This window comes from Megalops cyprinoides, chromosome 3 (genome assembly GCF_013368585.1).
Source record: "Megalops cyprinoides isolate fMegCyp1 chromosome 3, fMegCyp1.pri, whole genome shotgun sequence".
NCBI lineage: Eukaryota > Metazoa > Chordata > Actinopteri > Elopiformes > Megalopidae > Megalops > Megalops cyprinoides.
The window spans coordinates 21,996,689-22,022,501 of NC_050585.1; the positions used below are offsets into that span (position 1 = coordinate 21,996,689).

At 44.4% G+C, this 25,813-nt stretch overlaps 1 protein-coding gene across 1 annotated transcript; it reads right to left on the bottom strand.

Annotated features, from left to right (window-relative positions):
• Window positions 1-4,183: 4,183 nt before the first annotated feature.
• On the bottom strand, window positions 4,184-21,227 carry LOC118775011 (Golgi SNAP receptor complex member 1). Its single transcript, XM_036524685.1, has 9 exons — window positions 21,159-21,227; window positions 20,083-20,194; window positions 19,246-19,333; window positions 18,270-18,377; window positions 17,626-17,717; window positions 14,019-14,093; window positions 7,664-7,693; window positions 4,948-5,030; window positions 4,184-4,700 (listed from the first exon to the last, which is right to left on the bottom strand). The coding sequence occupies exons 1-9, from the start codon at window positions 21,187-21,189 to the stop codon at window positions 4,576-4,578; spliced, it is 744 nt and encodes a 247-aa protein (XP_036380578.1). The 5' UTR covers window positions 21,190-21,227; the 3' UTR covers window positions 4,184-4,575.
• Between the last annotated feature and the right edge of the window lie 4,586 nt (window positions 21,228-25,813).

Sequence of the window (25,813 nt, forward strand, 5' to 3'; positions counted from 1 at the left end):
AGAGAGAGAGAGAGAGATTGTTGCATATGTGATGCTACAAGTCAAAAGCAGTTACCTACTGCTGCAAGATCATTACTGGAACTGGGCTGTGGTTCATTATTAGTTTACAGGAGAGTTCTCTGTGCTGGCCCTATTCGCAACTTGCTATTATTGACTGAAGAGGCATAAGTGTCCCTCTAATGCTTGCAACGCTGGCCTAATCTACACATTTCAGAGGTCTCCCAGTGCAGGAGTCTGGCCTAAACCCATCATACCACTCACAAAACTCTCAGAATTCCCCCCCTGCTTTAGAATCTAACCACCTATCTCTGCTGAGTGATGTAATCTGCCATTGTAAGTGAGGTTTCTTTGGGGTTTATTTTAGACCAAAGACTTGTGGTTCAGATTAGATAAGAGAAAAGCTATGAAAAGATGACAAATATTAAAACTTTTTTCTCTAGCATTCAGAAGTGCTTTTGGTTTTCAAACTCCTGCACACCAGGGGCATATCTGGTGTTTTTTTAATACACAGAAAACATTCACCATTTCCAATGACAGTAGTTATTTTAAAAGGCGTTCAGTGATGCGGAGTGTCCCAATTTCACTGAACAAATTTTAGCTGTTGTCTGAATATGTTTGCCTGGGAGGAGGTCTCTCATCTTCTGACTTTAGTTGGGACGTAATGTCACCAGCTTTTAGGAAAGGCCAACCTACAAAGGTTGTACAGGCAGTGCACCTCTGAGAGCTCAGAACTGCTGCCATTGCAAAGGTGACTAAATGCGCTTTAAAAATGTGGGAAATGCTGTCCCCCACCAGCCTGTATAACCTGTATAAACCTGTATAACCTGTATAAATAATTTAAGTAAAACAAGGAGACAGGCATCTTCTCCGTGGCTGAGTAGAACTAGGTAAAGCTATCTCTTAGCCCTGCAGTCCCCTATTCACAGGGCCACACAGGTGCAGACCCCAAGCAGGAAAATCCCAGGTCTTGACCTACCTCTCTCTCTGAAAAGAGCAGCTGGTGGTAGACTCAAATAAGGTAGTAATAGGTAGTAGGTAGTATTACAGAAGTATGTTTGCAAGATTAAAGACAACAGGCCATCCATGCCATGTCTAGGTCATCTTCTCATCCTCCTGTATGATTTCTGAGGTAAAGCCAAATCGAACATTGCTCTTAGCTGAAGTGCCTCCATGCTGTCACGTGTGTCATTTAAAAAAAAAAAAAAAAAAAAAAACTTTTTGAGTCTTTATGGGTTTTCAGTTGGTTTTCTGAAGCATTTGAATAGGTATGCAATGGTTCACATTTCTTTGTACTATACCTGCTGCATGCCTGGAATAAACTTTAACATGCATGGTCAACCAATGACTCTGAGCATCTTTTAGAGTTCAGAGAAAGGCACACACTCTCACAAACACTCACGAATGGACAAACATACTCATTAAATTACATTATTGTCATTTAGCAGCCACTCTTATTTTAAGCAACTTACAATGTTATCTTTTATCTTTACACAGCTGGATATTTATGGAGGCAACTGTGGGTGCCTCCATAAATAGTGCCATAGCAGTGCCATAACGTAGAATCAAACCAGAGACCTTTTGGTTACACACCATACTGCTGCCCCCTCTCTCACAATCACACGCATGTGGACTAGACACACAGTCACAAAAACACATACACACACTCTCTCTGTCTTCATTATTCATACCCTGGTTGGCAATGTTGTGAATAATGCATGTCCAAGGAAGTTTTTACAGACCCCCTGCCCTGCCTCAGTATGAGCATACACCTGCGTGCAAACACACACAGAAGTAAACATGAGATTCATTACTGAAGGCTATTAGTGTTAATATATCTTACAGTATCTCTCAAATCAAATACTCCAGCAGTGGTGTAGTCAGGTCCTTAACATGTACAGATTTGACAAGCATACCCCTCACACATGCATACATGGTCTTTTATAATGCATGGTCTTTACTTACCAGCTTTCTTTACAGAATACTCACATAATTCAGGCAACAGCTGGCCTTTTTATACTAACACTGGGTTGTGCAAGCTGACCAGGTGCTGACCACTGCAAGCCTCAGTTCTTCACAAGGTCCATTACTGTTGCTCTGAGTATGGCTGGGATCATGGCTCGGTCTTGACTCTTCAACCACAACAAGGTCAAATACTTGTAGGGTCCCTTCATCATATGCTGTAGTGTAATTATTATGAATTTTGTTGATCTGCTTCCTCTTATGCAGGAGGACGCTGGTGAGCTTGATCACAATCTGTTTATATTGCATTTAGTAGCTGCCAGTTACGCATTTAACGTCATCACCACAGCACTACCCTCTGATCCTACATAACAGCATGAGGCAGGGAAGTGCAATCCTCCATTATACACATATACCAGCTGCGACCAATTACCACACTACAGTTCCCATTGTGCACCTATGGGAATGTTGAGAGGCAAATGTTGAGCACCTGAGTTGATCTGAGCAACTCATAGGGACCCACGAGTCCCAGGGAGCTGAGAGTGGAGAAATGAGGTGACTCTGACCAACCTACAGCATCCCCCAAGACCCTGTCTGGCCCTCAATCTACAAACACCACACAGAAAATAACCCCTCATTACCCCCGTATACCGTTGAGCTTAACCCACTGCAGCTTTGATAAAAGACTCCATTTGTGAAAATACGTTTTAATTAACAATTTATTTTATGTTACAGTTTAGGTACAGTAAAGGAGGTAAATATATGATCATTAATAAACAGAGGTTCATTCTTTGCTCGTGGAGCCTGCGGTGAACTCAACACGGGACTCGCCCCACGTCTGTCAGGGTGATGGTGTACCGTGATGCTGAGAGGATGAGAGTTTTCTGAGGAAGCGGGGCTTCGCGCACAGAGCGACGATCTCGTGCCATGAGTCTGACGAGCCCTGCAGACCCCACCAAGTACACAGCCTAAGATACTGCCAGCTCAAAAATATAGATGAACCAAGCCATCAGCCAGCAAATACTTCATGTCAATCAATGCATCGATGCAGTTCAACTACCCGACGTTCTCAGAATCCAGTCCTATTCTACAGTAGTATATTCATATCATGTGGAAAACCACATTTATATTTTGCTGTATCAGACCCACAATGGCAAAACAGCACCTCCTCAGTCAAAACTAGGCCCAGGAGAGGACCACTCAACATCCCCAGTGCCTCCCAGGCCCTGCCTCTCCCCTTTAATGTCCACTGTCCTAGCGGGCTGCAGTGCCTGCAGGGCTACTCTACCCTGGTCCTGGAGGGCCGCAGTGCCTGTAGGGCTACTCTACCCTGGTCCTGGAGGGCCACATAATCAGTCAGGCTACTTGATGGCAGCAGCTGAGTAGCCTTTGTCCTAGCAGGTAATAACACTTCACTGCACACCTCCGATTTTTGAGGGCAAACCATATGTGAGTGGACGTGATGTAACAGGGATACCCAAGGATGAGTCTACCTGGCAGACTAATCTATGGCAGTTAGCTAATTATAAATAAGCAATTTTAAATAACTGAAAATTTCCCTTTGTACCACCAGGCTAACTAAAATACTCAAACCCCTTTTTCCATTCACTAAACAGAAAAGGATATGACCAGTCTTTCTTTTTGGCTGATCACTTGGCTGACCTTAGCTAAAAAGCCACTTCACTGACCCTCTGTGTATCACCTAAACAGATTTATCGTGGGCACCAGAACTTGTTATATGAGCATTTGTCTCAGCTTCAGTGAACATTTGAACGCTTGACCGCTCTTCCAGAACTTGCCCTGGATCACAAGAGAAAGGAGGGACAACAGGCTGGGAACCTATCACAAGGACACTAGTTTGAAAAGGCTCTCCTTTCTTCCTCAGAGTTGGATCTGGCTAATGAGGTTCAAACTATGACTCCAGCCCTCTAGAAGATCCAGCCCACTGCTGGCCCTTGTAGAGAGCTGTTATACTGCACACAGTTGACTGCATCAAACACAGTTATGCAGGACATCAAAATCCCTGCGTAGAAAACAGAAATTAAATTAAATTTGGTCAATCAATAATTTTTTGTTAAATTCTATATTGAAAAGAAACACCAACAACCAAAAAACAGTTAAATGCTTTGGTGCCTAATTTCACACACATTTTACATTTATATTTATATATTTATATATGTAAAATATATACATATATATGAAAAGATGTATTAATACGCATTGTACATCCCAATGTGAGCATTCCTCAAAATCCCCAACAAAAGGAAGATCCCAGTAAAATCTCTTCACCATGGATTTGGATCAATAAACAGTGAATTTCCTCCTGGATCATTGTAAGTGCTCCCAGACTGACACCGTTTCTCTACGCAGTACAAAAAAAAAATAAAACCAGGCATAACAAGCCCCCTCTGTTCCAGTCCCTTCCATCCCCCACAATCCCCTCACCCCCTCCCATTTGGGTAGTCCAAAGAGACCCCAGATCTGCTGTCTGATTAGGTCTTATGGTGTCTTCACAGTAACCCTTTCTCAATGGTCCTCCTCATTCTCAGGCTCCTCCCCTTAACTCTCAGAACGCCCTGCCCCCAACACCGATAGGTCAGCTGGGATCCTCCCCAATCAGTGGAATGCGTACAGGAGCAGGAGAATGGTGCAGATGCCAATGACTCCGCCTAGAATTAGAGAGTCCCGCCTCTTTCTCAGGTTGATTCTCTGGATGAGGTTGTTAATGGCTGGGAAGCGGTCTGCAGGGCACCTGGTTAAGGAAGAGTGTGGTTACAGGCTACTTTAGCAGCTATTCAAGCTTCCTTACAAATGACCCTGGCTTTACGGTTTTCTTTTCCCTGCTCTGACTGATCTATCCATATTGTGTGAATATAAGAAACTGGATTTGCTCGGGCCACACAAGACAGCCTCTGATCATTGACTACGCAGCAGGATTGGTCTTATCGAGGTCAGGTGGGCTGATCCAGGATCAGGCCTAAAGGATACTGGCCAAGGTGTTGACCCGGCTCTGTATGGACTTCAGCATCCCCCGCTGAGAGGTCATGTTCTCCTTGGTTGCCATGGCGATGCTGGAACATAAAGAGTGATGCACACGCTGCTGTTATAACAGGAAAGTACCCCACCCGCTGACCCAACCCCCAACACCCAACACCCACCACCCCCCCGCCCCCCCCCCCCTGCAAATTAACAAGAAAATGCTGCAAAGCACCTCAAAATGAGGCCACTCCTGGGAGCCGCATCAGAGCAAAGGCAAAGTATTTAGCTCATGCAGAAATCGGCCAAAAAAAGCCCTAAAATAAACTGCCCCACACACAGTTTAAATGCTCTCAGGAGATTTACCACAAAAAAAAAAAAAACATCAACGTTCGACCTACATGGTCTGCCAGCCTACATTGTTTTTTACTGCTGTTTGTTACTGTGGGTCCACACCAGTTACTAAATGTGTGCATGATTTCGTTCTTCAAATGGGTATAACGGATTTTTTCACATGATAAAAGCTTTTGTTAGCCGCATAAAAACTGAATGGCCTTTCACATTAAGTTTAAATTATTTAAACTGGGGCCTTACATTAAAATCTGCCTCACATTGAACCGATGAAGACTCGAGCGGAAATGACTCTACCGTGGAAATGTGGCTCTCTAGGGAACTGCCCACGACGGCCATTTTACATCCCATAATCACAGGACTGCCAGAGGCTCTGTGTGAGCCGCTGTCTCGTACGTCGTGTGCTGGAAGAGCGCAGATCCGGCGCTCGGACTGCGGCGCCACGGGTCGGTCCCCGCTCATCGCACGGATGGGCGGGTGTCTGCATTTGACGTCCCCGATCCTTGGAGGTTTCCGCTACCTCAGAATTGCAGAGAGCCACTCCACAGCAATGCAAACACGGCCCAAGGGCCAGTGACCGAGTCATGCGCAGCCCGCTCGTCTCCCGGGAAACACGGAGAGCGCAACTTCCTCTGCGTGCAAATGATCCCTCAGGAGAAATACACCTCACTTCATCATGACATTACAGGGACTAAAGTTTCGCATATGTAGCCTAATAGGATATGCATCAGAGATGTTGACATTATTGGCTCTGGTTGATGTAATGGTTTTCATATACATCTGCAGTGCAGTATGCACAGTAAAACTGCTTATATGGCTTAAATGCCTTCCACTACACACTCATAAACTGCGTTCACTAAAGTGTCTTCAGTTGATAGGCAATTCATGAAATACACCAGCTAGGAATTTCTCAAAAGAACTGCATGAAGTAGATGGGAGGAGCTCCTGGTAATTTGCAAATCACTGCTATAGGGAACCTGGCAGGAGACCCCAAGCAGGCCAAAGAGCGCCTTCTATGAGAGAGGAAGAACAAACAACAAAAGCTGATAAATGACCATGACAACCCCTGCAGACCGCAGCCTTCCCCTGAGAATTCTCACCACGGAGCTCCAATCCCGATTCGCTCATCCTTTGACCCTGCCATGGAATTGGAAGCAAAACTGGCCCGACTGTGACATCGCCAGGGGCTGCAGGGCAGGGTCTTCACTGCGTTACTCACCCACACAGCCAGCCTTATCCTGGGTGACTCACTCGCACCTCTAGGGTTGTTAGAGCTCACCGCTTCACGGTGCTGGCCATTTACTGCAATTCAACTGCGGTGCCTCGAATGGGAATTGAAACTGCACCCCCCCCCCCGCAGCATGGAGGGGGGGTTGGTTCTGCCCTGTTTGCAGGGAGCAGGGAGGAAAGGAGACAGTCTCTCATCAGCAAACTACTGGCTGCTCTGACAGCCATACTTATGGCTCCTCTGTGTCAGCTGTAAAGATCTCAAAGGGAAGACAAACAGCCCGCAGCTGTATAAATGAACAATATGTAAACAAAAACTATAACCTATGTCAGTCACTCTGGACAAGAGCGTCTGCTAAATGGCAATAATGTGATTTAAGGGACCTGGGAGGGTACGACCTCATAGTTTGCATAGCTCAGCGTTTCCCAAACCTCTCCTGGAGGAACCCTTGTCCTGCATGTTTTAGATCTCTCCCTGCTTTTACACAGCTGATTTAAATGATCAGTTTGTTATTAAGCAGCTTCAGGAGATCCTAACGTGTTGACCATTTGAATTAGCTGTGCTGGAGCAGGAGAGGTTTGGGAAACGCTGGCATAGCTTTAATGAGCCACACCTGCCAGCGGCCTCCCTTAGGCCACTGACAGCGCCACCCTGCCGGCCTGGCACACGCCCAACACCTGTGTCCTCAGCGCCACTGCAGCATGCACCCCAACCACTTTCATTTGTTTACCTGGATTCAACACTATGCTGCTTGTGGGACTCACTTCAAAAAATATCAGAAAGACCGTGAGGGGGGGCTGGCACACCCACTGATAATGCTCTTTTTAACATCTATTTGGAGCACAGACTGTCAGACAGACATGACTTGTGCACACAGACAAACAATATGGACAGACAGAGACAGAGAGTAGCAGTGCAGACAGATAGACAGAGAGACAGATAGACAGACACACAGACCTTTTGCTTATCTGTTCATGTAATCCATTTATGCAGCTGGCTATTGACCAAAGTTAAATACTTCTCTCAAGGGTACAATGGTAGCTTCCCATCTGAGGTTGAAAAATGCAACCTCCTGGTCACAAGTCAAGCTCTGAGAGCTACTGGCAATGGTTTTACCTTTTCAGCAGAACAAAATGCTTCAGGCCTCACCTTATTGTGTCCTCGATTAGTCGGTCCGAACTGCGCAAAGAGAGAGAGAGAGAGAGAGAGACAAGGTTGAAATAAGGCAGAATGAAACCACACTTCTGAGGACACCCTGTCCTTTGCTGGGACGTTCTCTGTTGTGGAGTCACTGTAATGGGGATCATCTCTCTAACATGAGTTTGCATGTGACCCACTTGCCACTGAAGTGTAAGGGATTGGCCTGCCTGTCTACACTTCAAGGAAAATATCCTCAATTGTGGAGATTCAGGGCAGGAAAGGGAGGAGAAGACCAATCACATTTAAGAGCGTTATTTCCAGCTTTCCAGCTATGATGTTATACCTTCCTGGCTATGAGTAATAGGCAGACATTAATTGTAAATTACATCTGCAGGGCAGGCATCTACTAATACTCACACACTTCTCCAGTCCTTTCTCAGTGAACTTGTAAATACAAACTTCAAAGCTTTTCTGTTAAAAGTCTAAAGAAACCTAATCCCCTTCCTCCTATTAACACCACGAATGTAATATTAGATAAATACTGTCATGACAAAGCACTTTTTAAATAAATGTTTCCCACAATAACTTCAATTTAAGAAGCCAGAAACGTCTTAAATGGACATGGAGGAAGGTGGAGAAAAAGGACCATCGACTGATCATCGGCTGAAGAGAGGAAAGCCTTACGATTGGCTGAAATCAAACAACAACTGACAGGACATCCCAGCTCCGCCCATCACTAGGTTCACAGCTCCTCCCCTGCTCTCTGCTGGGAGAAACAGGCTAGCTCTTAACCACAGCGCAGTGAAATTTTCCCAGTCATCTAATTCCCTATCTCCACTCACAGTAAACCACCCTAGCTGGCCCTTCCCTTATGGTGTGCAAATTTCACAGCCTTTAGCTTCTGATGAATAGCCTTTTTCTCTGTGCTCATATCACATGTAGACAGCTGGGGATGCTGAAGTCATAACAACATGAGAACATTAGTAGTATAATGATGAGATCAGGCGGTTCGGCCCAAACGGACCCATCACTCTGCCTACAGTTTACAGCCTGCAGAGAACACCTGAGTGTCAGACCTGGTCTTCACACTCTAAGGAGTGTCTCTGCCCCCACTGTGAATCCTGGGAAGCTTTTTCAAGCATTAATAACTCCACATGTGACAGAGTCAGACTCAGAGCCTGGGATGAGGAGTGCAATAGCCTAAAGACTGCCCCAGAGGACACCCCCCCAGCCCCCCCTCTCTGCCCCGGGTTCAAATGTCCCCTCTCTGCTTATCATGTGGAATCAGCTCACCACTTAATCCTCAAATTCCGATCAATAGCGATAATGTTTCAGAGTCCAGGGGAGGGAGGGACAAGGGGGGGGGGGGCTCGTGCGGTTCCTCACAGTGCAGACCAGAAGCCACTCTGACAGTCCACTTCCTCTCGTTTCACCTCGTCAGTGACCACAGCGAGCCAAGCCTTGGTATTCCTCCAATGTGCTACAACAAAGCACCGGCACCTTGCCTCAGCCCGAAAAATCTCTGCTGTGTGCCTGTGTTGACCCGGCTACAGAAACCCAGAGGAGGGTGACAGCCCATTTCAGTCCTGCAGTGGGACTGGGTGTGAGACAAGTGGCATGGGACCTTTCACAGCCACTTTGAGACAGGACCTCAGTTTAACATCTGAACCAAAAGATGGCTCATCGTGTCCCCATCCCTGCGTTATGGCCTTTTCTGCTTGGCCCAAAGGAAAGCCTACCTCCTTGCCCAACAACACAACGGGGGACTGTTTCTGAGTCCTGCCTTGTATGTCTGCACCCTCCCTAGTCACACCTGGATCCTAGAACTGTGACATACATCCCACTGGAGGAGAGACAGCCCCTTCAGTCTGCTGCCTGCTCATGAGTGTTCCGGAAGAAAGAGCAGTGACAGCCAAGGCCTGCTGCTGTTTATATGCTGACCTTGTGTCTTTCCCCTTCATTTTTCACCGTAAGAGCAAGCAGTGCAACCCTGCGGAGCCACACACGCGCACACACACGCACACACACACATATATACACAGACACGGACACACACACACACACACACATGCACGCACACACACACATATATACACAGATACAGACACACACACACACGCACGCACACACACACATATATACACAGACACAGACACACACACACACACACATATACACAGATACAGACAGACACACACACACACAGATACAGACACACACACACACACACACACACGCACACGCACGCACACACACACATATATACACAGACACAGACACACACACATGCACGCACACACACACATATATACACAGATACAGACACACACACACACACACACACACACACACACACATATACACAAACACACACATATATACACAGATACAGACACACACACACACACACACACACACACACATATACACAGATACAGACACACACACGCACACACACACATATATACACAGATACAGACACACACACACACACACACATATACACAGATACAGACACACACACACATACACAGATACAAACAGACACACACACACACACACACATATATATATATATACACACAGACACACACACACATATACACACACACACAGTTAATATACTCTCCTTGCTGTTCTCTCCATCACATTTTCTCATTTGATCCTTTCCTTTAAGTTGGCCTAAAAAAGGATTTTCACCTGAGAGAGATTTATGAGGCAGGTAGACTGAGCTGGCAGGGAAGGGAAATTAAACCGCTCTCCATCTGTCAGTATCAAGGCACGCTTCGTCTTCTTGACTAAGGGAACCAGCCATCTAACCATCTAACACACTACTGGGTCCTGCTCTGGAAGAGCGAAGGGCTCCTGCAGTCCAGAGACACAGGGAGATTTCCAGCCAGCTGCAGGGATCTTCCCAACTGTTCCCAGATCAGCAGAAGCTCCCACTCGCCTTACTGAAAGCAATGGGTCCTAACTGGGAATGTGATTGTGGTGCTGATTCTGGTACATTTCAGGCAAACTGCAGACTCTGTCAACATTAATTTCCGTAAACCTTTTTTAGAATAACTGGGAGAAAATAATGGCCAATTGGACAAAAATGTAGGTAATTAGAATAATAGGAGAGGAAAGTGGTCTTTCTCTGCCGAGACGGGCAGCTGTCCAACAGGCAGCCTTGAATTCTGGGTAATTTCTTGAGTCAGGCCTGGGGAATTGGAGTGAGGGAAAAAACAGAAGCTTTCATTTTACTGGAAGCGGTGATAAGCGGCCGCAACTGTCAGGACAATTCCGCTAAACCGCTAATGGACTCTCACATCCAGCTTTTATTTGTCCATCAGGCAAATTCTCTCTAAAACCAGGGGGATGCAGGGACAGTCACGCTCAGCGGGCTCTCCCTGTAATGCCAGCTAAAGAGCTGCAGCCATTACTGCAGGCAGCAGGGAAACTGCCGGGCCATCAGACAGAGGAAATGGATCACCAGCAGTATAACCACAATAAATCGGCTCCGCCCACCAGGGACCAGAGAGCCATTCTGTGTGCTGGCCCTCAGATACAGGGAGGGAGAGAGGGAGAAAGATAGAGGGAGATAGAGAGAGGGGACAGAGGGAGAGAGAGCTAGATTATCATGTGTGATCTGAATTTGAATAATACATTTTCCAGTTTTAGTAATCTTTAGGTTTAGTAAACCTCTTCAGTAATCTTGTTTTTTTTTTTTTTTTAATAAACGGAGAATAATAATCGTTCTGTAAAATGTCATATTTATGTGAAAATTGCTCTGGCAATACTGTGCATCTGTATGGCCATGCCAATAAAGCTAGTCTGAACTGAAATGAATTGAGAGGGCGGGGGGGAGGGGGAGAGGGGGACTGGATGAGAAAGGGAGGGGAAGTGGGGCCTGTTCATTCCTGCAGACCCAGGCAGCAGGCACTGTAAGGGTTTATGGGCCATAAAGCCCTTATGCTCTACCTCATACACTTTTTATTTCCTGCCTTGTCTCTCCAACACACCTAACATGTACTGCAGCTGGGACACACACACACAGTCACATCTACTTCACAGACTATATGTATATATATTCTACATCATAATCAGATATCTGGATTCTGTGGTCCTTCCAATCTCCTGACTTCCTTATCTATCAGGTTCCTCTCGGTAACTAAAGCTTCTGTTGCTGTCTGAGAGGCTGTGTTAGCCCTTTCAAGTACATTCATTCAGCAGACCGGAGCACTTCTAGCTGTAACAGCTGTAAGCACATCTTTCACTGTGAAGCACAGGGAGCTGTATACCTGGTCAATATGCCCATTATCTGTGGTCACTGGATAGATAGGAAAACAGCTGCCTGGGGAGTGACAGTGGAGAAATGCATGCTGGGACAGTGCCACAAATGAGACGGCAGATTTCTACGGAGTGATAAAAAGCGAGGACGGGGGAACACTGCCAAACAATGAGCCACAAATCAAACTCAGACAAAACTGCTTAGATGTAAAGAGCGCAAACAGCTGAGGTCGCCTCCCGTTTCAGTACAAGAGGTGTACAAGCACTGACCCTTGGTCACCTTAACTCCTTTTCCACAAAATGACTGGAATTACGATTAGGGTGGGGTAGGCTGATCCTAGCTCATTGGGTAGGTAACTGAGAGCCTCCGATGCCTTCAGCACCTTGCGAGCTTCCCCTCGCCATCATGAACAGGAATGAGAAAGCAGACCACATTTTGAATGGAATTTCAGCATCTTGTTGGTGTCCTTCAAGCGTACATATTTATGGCTTGCTCCTTTTGAAATATTCGCTGTTTTTGGGCCCAGGGCTTTTACAAACAATCTCTGCAAACACCAACCTGATGTTTATTTCATGATCTGACGGTTTTCAAACAGAGTGGAGAGTTTACTGTTGAGTTTTAGAGATGAGTGGACTCCAGTCCTACGCTAATGGCAGAGCAGGTAAACCTGCCAGCACTAGGGGAGTGCTCTACCCACCCACCCTCAGGGGCCAGGCAGTGTGGCCTACCTAGACCAGAACTGCATGGGAGTGGGATGTTACAGGTTAAATCCCAGCAGCGTAAACCATATGAGGAAAGCATACAATGCAGGGCACATAAGGATGTTGGACAATCAAACGCAAAATAATAATATTATTTATTCTAGAATAATATTAACTAACATGACTCAACTTCCTCTCTCCCTCTCTCACACACATAAAGCAAAATTCTCAAACACACACACACACACAGAACACTGTTCCCCTGGTGTCAGCTCTTTCCCTGGGCGCCTCCCTGCCTCCATTAGCAGGCGATGGCTGCAGATTGATGGGAGAGAGGAAGGGATGAATAATTTAACAGAGGAGGAGAGGAGGGGGGCGTGTCAGAGATTAGGTCTGCATGGATCTCCCTGGGAGAGGCTGCACACACATTGCTGACGTGTGTGGCAGGGGTAAATGTCGGGGATCAGGGGTCAGGTATTCTCACCACAGTCCAAGACGGAACACTGAGAGCTCTCCCAGCACAGATCAGAATCACTGTCACTGCAGCTCTCTCAGAGAGCTCTCTCTCTGCAGCTCCACCCCCCCCATAACCCCATCCCCCACCCACCCACAAACACCCACACACACACACACACACACACAAAACACCTTTACCACCCCTACACTTCTCAGAGGGTGCAGCATAGGACTTCTCCCTAAAAACTACAAAAACACACCCACCCATTTAAATACCTTTCAGAAAAACTAACTGGGACGTAAAATCAACAGCCGAAGGAAGAAATATTAAATATTTTACAGTGTACTTGGAAGATGAAACTGTCAGGCAGGGAGCAAACAGGGGGCTTACATCACTGTATTTCAGCGCAGGGAGGAGACTCCCCCCCACAACCACTTAATGCAAGTGTGTGTGTGTCTGACCTTAGCAGAGGATGGCAACAGTTTTAATTACAGAACACTTTACACCATGAGAAAACAGGGGATTAATGAGAGAGCAATTAGGTTTTCCTCTTAATTAGATTTGCAAGCTCATCGGCTTAATTTGTTTGTAAAATAATTAACCTCCAATTATGTCTCATTTTTTAAGTATCTTCTGTTCACAACAATAATTCCTCTCACCAGACAAGTGGTGTTCTATATAAATTAAGCAAATTCATATCACAAGCCCTTGGTACACAATGATAATGGCAATCGTACTTCCAGACTGGTGTACACAGACAGTGTTGGCACACTATGCGGCAAGGTGGTTTATTCTGGTATACCTTGCGTTTTTCAGTGTTTTGTATTGGTATACTTTGTGACAGAATGTCATGTTGGTGCACTGCTTGGCAGAGAATAATTTGTGGCACTATGTAGAATTGTATCATGCTGGAGCACTGTTTGTGGGTCTTACTTTCTCAGATGTTCATGCTCCTTGAGGAAGAGCTCTGTCCTCCTGTTGTTCACCCCTGAGCTGCTCTTATATGCCCTGCAGAGAGAGAAACACACACTGGTCTGAAACACACACACTGGTCTGAAACACACACATAGATCTGAAACACACACACCCTGGTCTGAAATACACACACTGGTCTGGTCTGAAACACACAAACTGGTCTGAAACACACACACTGGTCTGAAACACACACACTGGTCTGAAACACACACACTGGTCTGAGACACACACACTGGTCTGAGACACACACTGGTCTGAGACACACACACACTGGTCTGAGACACACACACAGGTCTGAAACACACACACCCTGGTCTGAAACACACACACCCTGGTCTGAAACACACACACAGGTCTGAAACACACACACTGACCTGAAACAGTCAAACACACTAACATACACATGAATGAATGCATGTGAAAACACCCACACAGACATTAATGCATTAAAGAGTGCATCCACACGCGCACACACAAGCATGTGCACAAACAGTCACATTACAGACACATACAAATGACTAAGTGAGACACACACATTGACACAAAATGACTTTATATACAGATAAACGTTTAGTTTAGAGAGAGAGAGAGAGATGTGCTGGGAAGGAGCAGGGTGGGGGTCATGTACAACCTAAGGCAGGACTGTAAAGCTGAAAGGCGAGGGTGAGAGTCCATAGGGGACATCACTCCCCCTGCATCACAGCATCCAGAGGACACTTCACATGTGTGCATTTACCTGGCACTCAGACTCTCCCATGGAGGTGTAACAGGGCTTACCATACACACATCATGCATTTATACAGCTGGATTCCTTCTGAACCGCTAAGGATCGGGTACCTCCATCAAATGCTCTAATGCTGGATTCAAACCTGCACCCTTTCGTGTGCCCTCTCATCTACCTCCAAGGCCAGCGCCGATACCACCACAGTGGCTGATCACTGTCGAGCCCGACTGCTTCAAAGTGCCTTCCAAAAGTATGCGTTTTCTTGGCCCCCACGGGGAGGTATTGGGGCAGCGTCACCCACAATGCAACAAGGCCCTCCTCCAATAACAGCCACAACTGCATTCCCTGTGAAATTGGAGCGTGAGCGAAGAGGAAAAGCAGCCCTCTGGGATACTGGCTTTGTTAGATATCTTGCCCGTCTGCGTATCGCTTGCCAACATTCAGCTGCAGTCAGATAAGAGCCCTGTGAGACACTTTGTGGTGGGTTGAGAGTATTACACCAGGCCCACAGCAGTTTGTCTATGGCATGTATTGAAACAGCCCTGGAAACTATATCACAGTAAGCACTCCCTTGAGGTAAGTACAGGTCTGAACTAACGGGGTTGAGAGGGGGCTCCAGTACTATTACTTTTCAGGCTTCAATAGTACCAGTACTCCAGTACTTTTCAATACCAAAAAATGCTGACACACCTTGGGACTGACAGGTAAATTTCCTATGTGCATCCTCTCCTAGCTCCTGCTCAGCAGCCATACCCTCAGGATCAAAGTGGCAACCAGCAACCACACATACTTTTAACTAAGCATCGCATCACAAGAGTCCTGACTAATAACGTCAATGAGTGTGAAACGTATCAGCGGGCTGGCCTGGACTGGCACAAACCAGCACGGACCAGTGGAGACCAGTCCACTCTCCGGAGAGAGCTGCCCGCTTCCTGGAACAGAAGGATGATGGAACTCCTTGTATTAAGACCATAAAGCAATTAGCTGACACTTACGTGGCCCCCCGCCCCTGCCCCCCCTCCCTTCTTCCCTTCAGAATCCACACGGGCCGGGCTCTGCTAACAGAGGAGAGGGCAAATGCCTTGCCTTCACTCTGCGAGCTTTTCCCGATGAGACAGGGTGAAACAGAGCGAAATCGGAGACAGAGCTGGAGGGGGGCCCAACCCCACAACCCTCCCCCTCACTTACAGCCGAGAGAAGCGTGAGGAGATGTGTCTATGCCCACCCATTCAGGCAACAAAGCTTTCTGTGGCCAACGTGGTGTGGAGCTCCCTCGTGTGGATGCTTGATGTACTGCAGTTGACATAATCACATCCTGATAACCAACACTACAGTGGTTGACACTGGAATACCCTACGAATCCTAATCAACTACATGTCATTTCAAAACACCCTGCGGCCACTTTATGAACCGTGGTCCAAATACAATTATGTCAGCAAAAGCAAATGCTGCAAATCCATATTATGTACTTGAGAAAAGCAATGGGATTGAAAGGTTTTATCAGGAAGCTGCTGCTTCACCCTCTGATCAATAAACCACAGCAGATCAACTGAGGAGCACTGTGTGATGCTCATTCTGCCTCCCTGCACATTTCCCATAACCCCATGCACAGAGTCAGGGTTTGCACAAACAGGAAGGGACTCTTTTCTGTATTGTAGCGTTGCTAATGCTGGGGACTTTCCTCAGGTCTCCTTTCTGTTTTGATATGTGTCACTGACATGACATGCATTAAAGGTGCAATAAAACTAGAAATTTACAGAGAACACAGGAACCAGGCCCCAATGAGAACAGTTAAAGCATCTAACTGTTACATCATATCTAAATTAATTTATCTGTTTATAAAGGTGTGCAAAAACACCACAATCTTATGATCTATTTCTATGATGACAAGCATGCCCAGTTTCCCAGTTACACTGAAAATGCCTGAATAATGCACTTTGTTGCAGTGATATACAGTTAACTATAACAAGATAATAGAGTTTATTTATGTAGCGATAGCTATATCTTTGAGTAACATTGGTGCTAGTGCAACTGGAACTTATTTTAGCTACCATATTGCGAATGTAACATTCCTCGACCATATGAGCCACTGTCTTTACATGTTACAGGTAGCCGATGGTCATAATAACGTAAACTAATGTTGAGTCTCGTAGAGCTAACTTGAATGCAAAAGCGAACGTCAATGCTGAGTTGGGACTACTAATTGAGACTCAAATTTCAGTACAAATTTAAGTTTTACTAGGTTTATTTATTTTTACTTTATAAACTTCGGGGAGCTATTTTGTTTGTTTATTTATTAAATTTTTCAGTTAACTTTAGAAATGCTGCTGGGAGCTCCCTGCACTTTTTGTTTTAAGATAATGTTGAAACGTTCTCTTTTAATTAAACATATGCTTAAAGGCATTGCAACTCAGTTTTGTATTGGAGTTGGAGTCTAAATTTTGACACCAAATGAATATCGCAAATATCAAATGAATATTGTTTCCAAATATCGGTTATTGGTCTTCTTGATTACTAATTATCGGTATCGATATCGGCCCTGAAAAAACCCTATCAGTCAACCCCTACACATCACCACAGTAACAGACTTAAAAACCCTTAAAAAGACCAAAGAGTGACATGGGACATGCCCTGATTTCTTCTAAATGGGAACAGGAGGGAGGTCACTCCTCTCTCTCTCTCTCTCTCTCTCTCTCTCTCTCTCTCTCTCTCTCTCTCTCTCTCTCTCAAACAAATGCTCAATGGAACCTTTCCAATAGTGTGGATGAAGGACGAGGTCACATAGGACACACCCTGTACAGGTCACGTGACTAGCAGGGGTGTAGAAAGGTTAACACTCACTCGATGTCTTTCCTGACCGATCCCAGAAGATCCTCTCTCTCTCTGACAGCCAAGAAGTTGGCTTTAGTTTTGTGAAACTCATGGGTGTAGTCCTGGAAAACACAATACACAGAAAACAGATTGATATCTTCCGATGGCACACACACACACACACACACACACATTTGCCTGCTTGTGTTTATGTGTGCATGTGTGTGTGTTTTTGTGCATTTTTGTGTACACCCTGACCACTCTGTCATTTGCTCTCACTGTTAATTCTAGTGAAATGCATTTACACAAAGTATGACACAAGCAATGTGCAGATATTAGCCCTGCCCCTCTGGGCCATGCCATAAGCAAAAACCATCACCCATTGCACTCCTATGTAAAGAAGGAGGAGAGGGGAGGAGGAGGAGGAACCACCTCCCACTGCACTTCACAGAGGATGGAAGAAGAATGAGAGAGAGAGAGACACAGACAGACAGACAGACAGACAGAGGGAGATGGAAGGACAAGTCCAGGAAAACAGGGATAAAGAGCTGGAGGGATGATGAGGTGGAAGGACAGTAGAGAGAGGAAGACCAGAAGTACAGAGCAGTGAGAAGAAATGAGATGGTGGGATGAGGGATTAGGGGATGGAGAGACTGAAAGGTACAGACACTCACCTGCAGAATGTCTCTGTGTCTTTGTAAAGTATGCATGAGTGCCGCGTTGAGGGACGTCACTCCCGGCGTACTGGAATACTCTGCCATCTTGTCATTCACGCCCGTGAGCTAAAAACAGCGAGACATTACATTACATGCATTTAGCAGATGCTCTTATCCAGAGCGACTTCCATCACAATAGAACATAAGTGTACCCATTCAATTTAAACAAGCAAGTCTCAGACCAGGCTCACAACACTCCCACACCAGTGAGTGTGAGCACAACACTATTCAAGCCCTACCACGAGTTAACTTGTGCACTCTGACAACATTTCTGTTTACTGCCCTTCCTGACAGCCTAACACGCTGACTACATGCAGCAGGGGTGCAGAGCGTGTAAGGACTGCCTACTGAGGCTGTGTACAGATCAACTCACATACACATAGAGTAATCTGAATAAGTTTTTTTAATAGTTTAAGAGTTCAGGATTGCTGAACTTGCACTTGAGGTGATGTCACTGTACTGGGAGTGGCTTGTCTTATCGATCAGCATTGCATTCATTCACCTAATGAGGTAAATCAGACTCAAAACATCTCTCAGAAATGCTGGGGGGCAGCAGTGTAGCATAGTGGTAAGGAGCAGGACTCATAACCGAAAGGTTGCTGATTCGATTCCGTGTTGGGACACTACTGCAATACCCTTGGGCAAGGATATCCAATGCACAATAGCCTCATTAAAAATACAGGTATATAAATGGATAACATGTAAAATCGTAACCTACATAAGTTGCTCTGGATAAGAGCGTCTGCTACATGCCAAGAATGTCATTGTAAAAGGATGTGTTGAAATGCTGTGGCCCCCAAGCAAAAAGAGGCGATGAACTCTGGCATTTCGCAGGGGAAGAGCAGCGGTCATCATGCTAACCCGCTCACCTGTCAGTCACACACTTCAGAAACCCTCAAACACATGTGTCATCACAGGGTGGCCCCTGTCTCACCTTCGTTAGGAGCTGCTCGATCTCTACTGCCATGGTCTCGAACATTCTGTCCTGGGTGGAGTTATTGAGGAGAGGAGTGGTGTCAGAGCTGTGAAATAAGAGAGAGAGAGTCGGGTCTTTTTTTCCCCTTTTACTGAGACAGCATGGAGCTCAGATAAAGTCCCCTATGAAAGACAACAGGTCCTACTGCACAGTATCTCCATCCCTGCCATGGGTGGGGGGGGTTGGGGGGGCTGTGCGATATAACCATCGCTATATATATCGAATAGCTATTTTTAGTGCAATAACAGCTAACCCTGGTGTGTGGCATTAGGTTTCTTCCCTTATTTTTTCCCTTTAATCATACTTGGGGCGGGGGCACACCTCCAAAGCTCAGTGAAATACTTCCAGAGCAGTGGCGGCAGGTGAGCTGGAAACAGGGGAAACCCCAAAACTACCTTTAAATCTGTCGTTACAAACATCCAGCTCACCCGCCACCACTGTTCCGGGACAGAAAAATATCACTTATACCTATATGTTGGTTAACTTACCTGTTAGCCTTGAAAAGCACATATGTTTTTGCTCTTTATCTTTGTAGCCATGTGTTTCTATCTGCCGCATGGAAGCCACATAGTGCTGTTGCGGTGATACCAACATTGAATAGATACGAGCAGCGTTTTTCCCCTGGAAGCATTTCATATGGCCTCGGAAAACTGGAGATGTGCTCCCGCATCAAGTATGACTAAAGGGAAAACAATACAGGAATAAACCTATTGTGACGGCTATATCGCCCAGTCCTGGGGGCGGGGGGTGTCTCATCAGGCTGGACCTACTGCATGTCATTCGAGATGGGCATACCTATCTCCATGACGACCATCACGGGAGCCACTGTAGCTGGTGCACAGCTTGCTGAAGGAGACCAGTTTTAAGTCCAACTCGTTCTCCAACTGTCGTGCCTGCTTCCGCAGATCTTAGACGCACACATAAACACCAACACACACACATGTATATACAGAAAAAAACATACACAGTGTCAGTCCAAACTAACACACTTATAATGCTGTCCAAAAGAGGACAGAACAGCCTGAATAAAGAGCTATAACACTCCAACTACAATTCAACTCTAAGTAACCGACATCGCCAGTTATTTATTACTCTCGGAACAATTGAATAATAGACAGTGCAGTCAAAAATGACTCAAAAACGTTTCAATTATTCGCTAGCTAATCAACACTCAATAACTTGTTACATGAGCTTGTGTACAGTACATGGAAAAAACACTATCAGCATGTAAAGCGTTAGATTGACAGCTCCTTGCTAGTGATGACGATCACGGAAATGCGACGCACGCCAGAGCGAGCCTGCAAATATTCCATATCACGTTACAACTTCGATTATGCAATTAACAATCGACTTTGCTGGTCCGTCAATGTTACATTTCACACACGACGGGCCGTCACGCTTCCTAACACAAACAGGCAGGTCACCATTTATAGACAAATCGTTAGCTAATTTGCCGAAATGAGAGCAAAACACTGCGAGCCTTGGCTTCAGAGCTGGCGAGCTATCCAGTAAATGGCAACGGACTACCCAGCAATTTTCAGCTGTCAATTTCACTTAATACTTCCATGATCAGAGTACTGTATACTGTAGTTAACGCGTTAGCTACCAACGTTAGATGCTAAGTAGCTATTCACCTAGCAAACAAAACAACCAGATACGGAGACATCCATGAAATGTAGTTAGCTAGGTAGTTAGCTAGCTAGCAAACTAACCCCGGGCACTTGTACTACTGGGTTAGCTAGCTCACTGGCCAAATTATGTATAAATTGTCCCTTCCAACTAAGGAAGCAAGACTGTTCTGTTTCGAATGAAGATGCCATCAACACTTGAACTGACAATACAACCTAGTTTGTGCCACTTCGCCACCTCACCTTCCCAATAATTGCTGTTTCCTCCTGCCATCTTTGTTGTCCAACGTCACCCGTTACAGATCAGCGGAAAGCACAGAGAAAGATTGTTTAACAAAATAACAAGATGTCCACATCAGGCGCCGCCGATGTCGGACAATGTAACGTCACAGGAACTACTTAAATTTGTAATGTCACGAAGGATTCAGAAGGTAACCGGAACTTCTAAATTTTACCCGAGAGAGTCACAAAGTACACTATCTCGCAAAAGGATTAACTATCACTGGTTTGAACCATGGAACGCACAACAGAAGAGGAGAAAACTCGCCACATTCGCTTAATATTTAGTGTCGCCCTCAAGTGGTACAGACTTTAAAATTTCCAACCAAAGTTTAGAAACTAGTATTTCTTGAAAACTCTACCAAAATTGTACTAATTTCTATTCCCTGAAATGTAAATGTAAAATGTAAACGGCAGAGAACGTGCTGTTTCATTTCTTTACAACATCCTCTCATCTAACAAAATATGAGTCTGTTTCTGGTTCTATTTTCATTACAAAGTGATGCTGCAAAACAGCTACAAGTCCAGTACTGACAAGACTAGCTAATTCTTAGAGAGCTTTTTGATACTTGAGTTACCTTAGCAACTATATTTCATTCAGTGTGTGTCTCAACGAAATGATATAGGATGTGTAATATCTGGTCTCTCCCATATACGCATGTACTTGCAAAAAAACAATTATTTTTCAGAAATGTTTTTTGGAAATGTTACCCATATAATAAATTTTTTTTTTCTAAATATGGACTTAATGTGGGGGATCATTTTCTTGTCAAATTAATGGAGACAGAGACTATTGAATACCTATGTCTTAGCTGTGTGCAACAGCGCTGTAAACCAGTATACAAACCATCTAAACCAGTAGAAAAAAAGGAACTTTCTTCAGTAATTGACATCTTATTTCACACAAGAATAAAATGAGCTGTATTATATATTTATCTGTATTGTTTACATCATTAGTGTGAAACTGCCGAACAAGTATAACAAAAATAATTTATTTGGGCCGAATCTAGAGAATGATATGACCCCTCTAGAGTACTGAGGACACTGAGGCTGTTAAAACCCTCGGATTGGTTTGGTTTTTTGGGTTCTGATGACTCTTTCCCCGTAGCTTCATTGATTTTTCAGTGTTTTGCTGTGGTGAGTATTTGAAAGAAAAAATAGTTCCGCAGTGACTGGCTTCCGTTTGCTTTTGTGTACTGTAATACATAATTTGCTATATCTAGATTTGCTCATTTTAAAAATGGGCAGCACTGTGGCATAGTAGTAAGCAGCAGGAATGGAAAGGTCGCTGGTTTGCTTCCCGACAGGTGTCCTTCTGTTTTATCCTTGGACAAGGTACTTAACCCACAATTGCCTTAGTAAATATCCAGCTGTATAAACAGATAAAATAGCAACCTGTGTAAATGACTCTGGATAAGAGCATCTGCTAAATAACAAAAATGTAATAATGTACTGTGGTGTAAAAATATATATAATATATTTATATATATATATATATATATCCTATATATATATATATAGGATAATATGTCACCATTGCACTGAGACATTTGTGCATGGGCAGCCATAATTTACAACAGCCTAAATGCTGAAAAACATTTAAGTATGAATTAATTTCACACTGTGGCTTTCCTCAGTAATGCCACAAAGTGAAGTGTTTTTGCACTCTGTAACAGGACATGAACAAAAATTAAAGACAGATGAGAAAAAAGAAGCAAAGTCCACTGCTTATTTCTATGCTGAGCCACAGAGGGGACCTACTGCCATCCATTTCAATGTACGACAGCGCTATACCAGGGTTTCTGCTAGGATTTTTTCTTGCCGGTCCGGTGTCCGGAAAGAATTTATTTTACCAGACAAATCTGAAACTTACCGGTCACGTTTCAATAACGATCTATGTTACAAACGCAAATATAAAGTAACCTACACCCACGTTGACGAAAGAAGGTCAACGACCTCAAATCAGTTTGACTATTTAATGAGCTGTAACGATTAAGCAAAACGAACAGTAAAGATTGAGCAAAACCTCAACATTAGCCGCTAAAATGTAGGCTATTAAGACACATCTGTAACCTGTAATATCTGTAGACTGTTTAAAAAAGGCTAGGCCTACATGGCATCAAATGTAGCCTATAGGCTACCAGGTAACATTTTATTTTCTCCTTTTTTCAGTCCTCTGCTGCCGTCTTGAAATCAAATGTGTCCAATCCAATGTGTCTTTGCAGCTTGCAATGCGCATAAGTCGCGTCACTCTCTCCTCCAGACGACTTCGCAGCGCCGTCTTAATTCGACTCTGCAGTGAGAAGCCCCTCTCTGCTGGCACGCTTGACACGGGCAGACCACAGGCAATTTTAGCCAGTGTAGCTCAGTCGGGGTACAGCTCGCTGAATCATAAATAAGCAATCGTTATAGCTAAATAAATAAATAGCCTCCGTTATAGCTACGTTTTGTATGAGCATTATTAGAGGACATTTTGACCGGCAAGTTTTTAATGTATCCGTTTTTTACAAATTTTACCTGGCAAAACCCGGTAATTACCGGATAACGGAATCCCTGCGCTGTAGCCTACTACAACCTGTCGGTTTTGGATGTTATATTATGGCGTAGGCTATATCATAATGTTGATGTGACACAGCAAGGACAAAAAGGAAATTTCTTAAAAACCGTTTCAGAAAATTTTGTCTTGCCGCGCACTTCTTGATTGACTTTTATGTCTGACGTGGGTGGTTATCTGTTTACTGTGACACGTCGAACATCCTGTGGTCTCTTAGGCTGCTTCATGTTAGCGTGTTATGCTTCATATTAGCATGTCAAATCACCACTTGCTGTTTGCTGTCGAAGCAGGCTTGGTCTGCACTGAGCTGTGTAACTGTTTTGACAAGAGGAAGAAATTGCTGTTCAGGACACAGGCTCAACACCATCGCTAACATCTATTTGTTTAATAAGAGGAAATTAACAGGGACAAGACAGAGCTTTAAATAAATATACAGTGTACTGTTTGTATTGTTATTGATTAATTAGCCTGACCTTTTCTGCATTGTCTCTTGATAGATATGTGCACAGAGGGGTCTGATTATGCATGCATCTATCACCTCCCTCTCTGCTGTCTAGCTCTGCTATCTGAACATCTCCATGGCAACCACATAAGAGGAACATGACCATAATTGCTGTTCAGTCAGAGTCACAGCAAAACAATCTTAACCTGCAACAGAAAGGAGAGCCAGTGCTGTGGAGTTTAAACCCCTCTAAGGAGCGTTCCAAGACATGTTAAAACACAGGGACGGGCTGGGCACATAAAGTGTTTTTCTAGATGCTCTGTTTTAATTTGTGGCTGTTTGGTGGGCCCAACTAAATACTTCCCTTGTTGTTGATTGTTCTTTTTTTTCCCAGAAAACCTAAACTGAACAGCTTTTATAATGTCAACAAAGGCAATGTTACACTTTCTGCTGCTCTCTTCCCCTGAACCCTTCCCTTACACACTTCTCTACACTCTAATTCCCTACACTCTTCAGCTGTACTCTACTGTTCCTCTTCTGATACAAAAGCAGAGTTAGCGAAATGACTCAGGTTAGGTGCTTCTTACCTGCAAGGGTCCAGCAGCCATTTATGAATGTCTAATTTAAGGTTAGGCAGTATTATTTTACAAAATCATTTCCTCAAGATAACATGATTATAACATAGAATAGGAAAGTGACCTCTGCAAACTGTAGCATTTGTCTTGGCCTGCAGAGGGCAATACAGGGTAAGTAAAATAAGGTCATACACATCTATGAGGGTGTATATGTATATATGTATATATATATGTACATGTATAATCTCATATATATATATATATATATATATATATATATATATATATATATATATATATATATATATATATATATATATGATTTCAGTCTTTCTGGGCTTTAACCACATTCATACATTTATCACATTACATTACTTTAGCAGGTGCCCTTATCCTGGAGTGTAATGATGACATGTCCATTTATACAGCTGGACATTTATCGTCTTTTATGTTTGTTCTGTTTTGGTGCCATAATTTCATTTTACTTTGGTCTCCTTCGGTCTGACTGACTGAAAGCAATGACTCGGTTTCATTATTTGCTGTATTTATATGAGTCCATGTATTGTGCTGTATTGTGTCCCTGTGACCACCCCCCTCTGAAATTCATTAGGCTTGACTGAAATATTAATATGGTGCACATGCAAGAAAAATGTGTTGTTGGCATTTTTGTACCAAAATATGAAATGAAAAGGTGGTAATTTTGCATATTCTTTGGTTAAAACCTGCTCTGATGTGTAATAATATTGCTGTAAATAAATTAAACACACCATGGATGCTTAGACACATTATTAGGGCCACACTCTTCAGTCCTTACTTTGGACTGGCCCGTCTTCCACTGAATTGCTGCAAAAGATGTTCCTGTGGCGGGGCCATAGACCTGCATTTATGAGAGTTTCCTTGATTGCTCCCCAGCTGCATTATGGGAAAGAAAGACACCACAATCAGGAAGCACGTACATGACAGGCACTCCTTTTTTTTCTTTATTGGACATTTTTCTTTTCTCTCATGCTCTTTATTGATCACTCTCTTACAGATGTTACCCAGACGA